The following is a 4,840-nucleotide window of genomic DNA, read 5'->3' on the forward strand; positions in this document are numbered from 1 at the left end:
TCCTTTTTTCTTTTCCTCCTTCGGCATATAGACATCCAGATGACAAGCCTAGCTCCTCGAAAGAACAGTAGACGCAAGAACAGTAGATTTTATGGTGGACTCTTATGTATTCAAGATGATCCACGAAAAACCTATAGATAGGCAACAAAAAAGAAATGTATGAAGAAAAGGAAAGAGAGAGAGAGGTGTCTGTACTTACTACAAGGAGATCGTAAGAAGCAGATGAAGCAACTGCACCAGAGAGAGCTGTGAACCCGTCCGAGCTCTCATCCTTCCTCTTCAACACGGGGTAACGTTTCCGGCAACCCAACCTTGTGAAGATAGATGCTTTCTTCTTCCCTGTCTCTTCTATCCAGCACCCGCTTTTGTAGTGAAGAACAGAGAGTAGAGGAAGTTGATGGAGAGGAAAGAGATCTTCCACAACCCCTGCTGCTACACACACTTCCATAACGCTGAGACCCTGTACATACACCACCAGGAAGAACAGAGAGTGATGACCTCTCTAATATCATACATTGGAATGAGAAATGAAGAAAGCAAGCCCACTCTTTCACCACTACCTTCGCAATAGAGAGAGTAGAAGAAAGCCTCAGAGTGGGATGAGAAAGAGAGACCACAGGGGGAAAACCACCCAATGGATGGACGACAGAATCCTGCAGACCCGTCCGACTATCCGCCATACAAACGCATCACCGCTGTTTTGAACGAGCCAGTCATTCAAACGGTATTGGCTTCATCACATCCTGTACTATTCTCTATAGTTCCATCAAAACTTTTTCTCCGATGTCTACAAGTAGTAGAAAGACGTTCAGAAAAGAAACATGTATTTCCCACGACTTCTCTACACACTTCCTCCGTCTCTCGGTCATCACATAGAAGACTGGCGAGGAGGAAGGGCACGGCAAATCGGAGACAGTTCTGAGAGAAAGTAGTGATCCGACAAATACAGGTGCGTGCGTGAAATTCTATCCTGAGCACTTTCAGTAGTACAGTAGCTGATTTTCAAACGGTTGAACTCAACAAAGGACTTTGTATCTCTACAGATGACTGACTGCTTTTTTGTGTATGTATGAGATATATCTACGGGGGGGGTACGGTTGCGTTACAACAAAAGACTGTCATACACTCGCGGCGTATTCCTCATGCGAGTTTTTCATTTGCACAAGGGATACCTGCAGACCGTCCGTGCGAGAAACCTATCGCTCTCTTCTTTTTCTTCCTCACGAGCAGCACAGGTTTGAAGAAAAGAAGGGGAGTACCAGAGAGGGAGATGGCTATCAGGAATCTTTCCGAGAAAGTAAGTACAGTGGCTATCTAAGGTGAGAGAGCTTTGAAAAGAGAGAACAGAAAGATAGGAATAGTCGAGTATTGTTTCGAGTTTTTATGTGTACCTGTAAACTAGGGTATGGAGAATCCTTGCCGAATCGCATTGCAAAGAGCTCAAGCCGCAGAAGCTCCACTGCTTCGTTCGGCGTAAGGAACAATCGGCTGTCTTTCCTACACAGAACGCAGATCGTCATGGGTGCGTATGGTCTTGGAGTTTGCATGTTTTTCTTTAAGAAGAGAGGTATAGCCGTACAGAGAGACAAAGCCGTAAACAGACATAAAAACGGAGTGAGATAGATACAGATATATATAAAATGCAGAAGTTTACGTATGAGAGAATTACACACGCAGTAAGTTATGGACGCTAGTTATAGGTATACGAACGAATATATAGATCACCCAGACACCCTCCACATCCATGCCGTATATGAACACGACAGATTGGATCTACACGCGGTATACACGACTGCGAGAGAGATGACGCCTCTCGCACATGCGGATGGTGATGGAAGTTCAGATGGAAAACGTACTTGTGTAGAAATGAGGACATAATGCGGGGAGCTCTATTCCGCTGAAAAACGCACGTAAATTGTAAACTCACTTATTTGACCAGCCTTCAGAGGAAAGGGGGTATGCGATGCAGAAACAAGAACAACCTACTACTGGATTTCTATCTAGGTCGCTCTCGCTTGGAAGGTATAGTTATAAGGCCATTGTGTTCCTACATCAAGTGCTGTCCCTCGTATGAAGCGCGAGACTTACCCGCTTCCTGTCTTAAAGAAATTCCATACCATGTCCATTACCAAACACTCCAGGCCACGCATGGGCCACCATACAACCACTCTTGCATCTGACATCCAACACACAATGCAGTAGCCGTATATATACACGTATATGCATGCATACGCATTTGTATATGTATATACATATAGACATACGCATATAAACATGTATAGCTATGTATATGGACAAATAGACTCGAGTGAGCGTGCATAGAGGCCAAGCAATACGACAGAAAGTGAAAACAGATGGTCCATCTGGGACGGGTGAGTGTACCTGCCTCCCTTGAAGAACTTTTTACATGATGCTCGGTACGGAGCATAGAACACCCCACTTTCTAAAAGCTTCAATCCTCCTGTTTCTTCAAGTACGAGCAACAGTTTATCCGCTTCTGCTGATATAGTGACATATTTGAACGGCCCTCTAGCTTTCTCTTGTCTCCCACGTCGGAAAAACTTCCACAGACTTCCGCATGTCTGAGATTCCTCTTCCATATTATGAATGATCCCCGGTACAGTGGATTGAAGAGCATGCCCTCCTCCACCTTGTATGTCCTCTGAGATGACCCTTAACACAGGGTGCCCTCTAAGTTTATTGACTAGGTACTGCTGAAGAGTCAGTCGCACCATATCATCTGTTGCTTCTCCATTCTGCCTGGTGTGAATGCACCCTCTCAGAACAAGCAATAGACGGCTCGTACTGTTGACCGATGATGGCCTAAGCGTTTCTTGATCTACTCCGAGGGGCGGAGGGGGGGGATGGCAAGTGAGAGGTCCGCAGAGAGGAGGAGGCCGTGACGATGGTGATGGCGGTGGAGGTGGTGAAGGGGAGAACAAGGAAGGAAGAGAGGTAGACGGGACAGCAGTTAAAGAAGCTCTTCTTTCTCCGTGACTTTGTCCGCTTCCAGCTCGTGCTAACTCGAGAGGCGGATGTTGAGGGAGCGGTTCATCTGCTCGGGGGGGCGGAGCAGGGAGAGGAGATGGAAGGCCCATAGAAAAGAAAGGCAATACATGTTGTGTCAGGAAGGATGGAAGTTGAAAAGCCGACGCAGAAGAAGCGCAAGGCGACGTCGTGCATCCTACAGGCTGATGTGTAGGCGAGCTGAGACGTGTAGGGGGCAATGAAGCGTTCGCAGGAAGCACGAGAGAAGATGTCGACGAACGATGGAGAAGCTGAGACGGAAGGGGAGAATGCAAGGCAACTCGCAGAAACCATCTAGACACAAATGTAATGTCGAACTAGAAATACACGCCAGCAGGGGTGGTTACACGAGATGCTTCTGAAGACTAAAACGATCTGTGTGTCCGAGACACGCGACTAGGCAGGGAGATAGATATGGATATAATAGCGGCACACACACGACACATATGTGGATCTTTGTACGTTCCACAAACGAAGTTTTACTTTGGTAAGAGATTACACACGAAGCAGATGACAAAAGTTTCTCGGAGAAGAGACGTTACATGGACAAGAGTGATGCAGTAGTGTCACTATCAAAGCATATTGAAGACGCAAAGGCAAAGATGAGCAAGAGAGAGCAGAGATCCTACCTGATGGTCAGGAAGGCGCAGAGATAATTCAGTGTAGTAATCCTACCGCAAGCAATATACAGGATACACATGCGAGCACGTGGGCCCGTGCACTTGCGGGCCCATCTATTGACGTCACTGCCTTGTCTTCACACGCAAACAGCATCCGTTTACCAGCTACAACGCAGCCGAACAGACTCTGCCTCCCTTGCTGCAGCCCCTCTCATAATGCATTCACGACGACCGCGCGAGTAACGACTTCAGGGAAACTCCACACAAGTGCTTTTCTAGGCGACATCCTAGTTGGAGGTCACTGGCCAGCGCGAAAAAGATCACGCCGTAAGGGCCAGGGCTGCAGTTGGAGAGAGGAAAGTAGCACTTGCGGTGGACGCACACACAAAAAAAGAAACGGGCACGTGTCCACCGGCCACGCTACCACGCTGGTACCCCTCCTGTATGTATTTTCTTCCAAGAGTAAAAATAGCTCGTTCTCCTACTACGTGGAGACGAAGATTCGGGGGCTGATGACGATGACATGGAAGGACAAAAGATGCCGCCAGTCAGTCGTGCGTTGAAGTGCACTCACCGTGACAGTGCCGCTGCCAACGTTCTCGGGCGCGCCGGTAGTCTGGTGTCGGCGCTGATGAGAATGTTGCTGGAGGAGTAGGAGCTGCTCCTGAAGATGTTGCTGCTGCGAAAGCTGGTGCTGTTGTCGCTTAAGCTCTGCTTGTTGAGCACTCAACACACTGCGTAAATTTGCCAGCTCCTCCTGCAAATGCGCAGTAGTTTCAGCGGCGTCCTCCATGGTTGGCGGGGCAAAAAACAAGCATTTCGGCTAAGCGCGTTCCTGCTTTTCAATGACCAGTAACACCCTTTGTTAAGAGAAGAGCACCGACAGAACCAACATCTCAGTAGTCATACAGAAGAAAACCGGGTACGGTAACGATGCCGTGCAGATTCTCCAACTGTGCAGTTAGGAGCGTTCCTAATCGCCACATACCCGAAGAGTCTTGAAAAGTTCAGCTGGACAGACAGCGGATGACACAGAGTCCAGCTTCCAGGAAAAAAAAATGAAACTCCCGATAATCGGGATGACGTGCTGGGCGCCGTCGGGGACGTAGCAGGGCCGCGATTCTGAAGGATAGGGAGGCCCGACGGAACAGAACACAACAGATCGAAAAAGCCGAGGGTCTCAGTTAGGTTTG

At 48.1% G+C, this 4,840-nt stretch overlaps 1 protein-coding gene across 1 annotated transcript in view; it reads right to left on the reverse strand.

The window, feature by feature from the left end:
- The window catches only part of CSUI_003880 (start domain-containing protein), a 22,072-nt gene extending 17,232 nt beyond the window's left edge, over window positions 1-4,840 (reverse strand). The window contains exons 1-5 of the mRNA XM_068064075.1: window positions 4,222-4,840; window positions 3,657-3,698; window positions 2,383-3,278; window positions 1,392-1,497; window positions 200-460 (exon numbers count right to left, since the gene is read on the reverse strand). Coding sequence (XP_067923945.1) covers window positions 200-460; window positions 1,392-1,497; window positions 2,383-3,278; window positions 3,657-3,698; window positions 4,222-4,440 — 1,524 coding nt within the window. The 5' untranslated portion in view covers window positions 4,441-4,840. The remainder of the gene's footprint in view (window positions 1-199; window positions 461-1,391; window positions 1,498-2,382; window positions 3,279-3,656; window positions 3,699-4,221) is intronic.

The sequence above is a fragment of the Cystoisospora suis genome (assembly GCF_002600585.1).
Source record: "Cystoisospora suis strain Wien I chromosome Unknown contig_1749, whole genome shotgun sequence".
NCBI lineage: Eukaryota > Apicomplexa > Conoidasida > Eucoccidiorida > Sarcocystidae > Cystoisospora > Cystoisospora suis.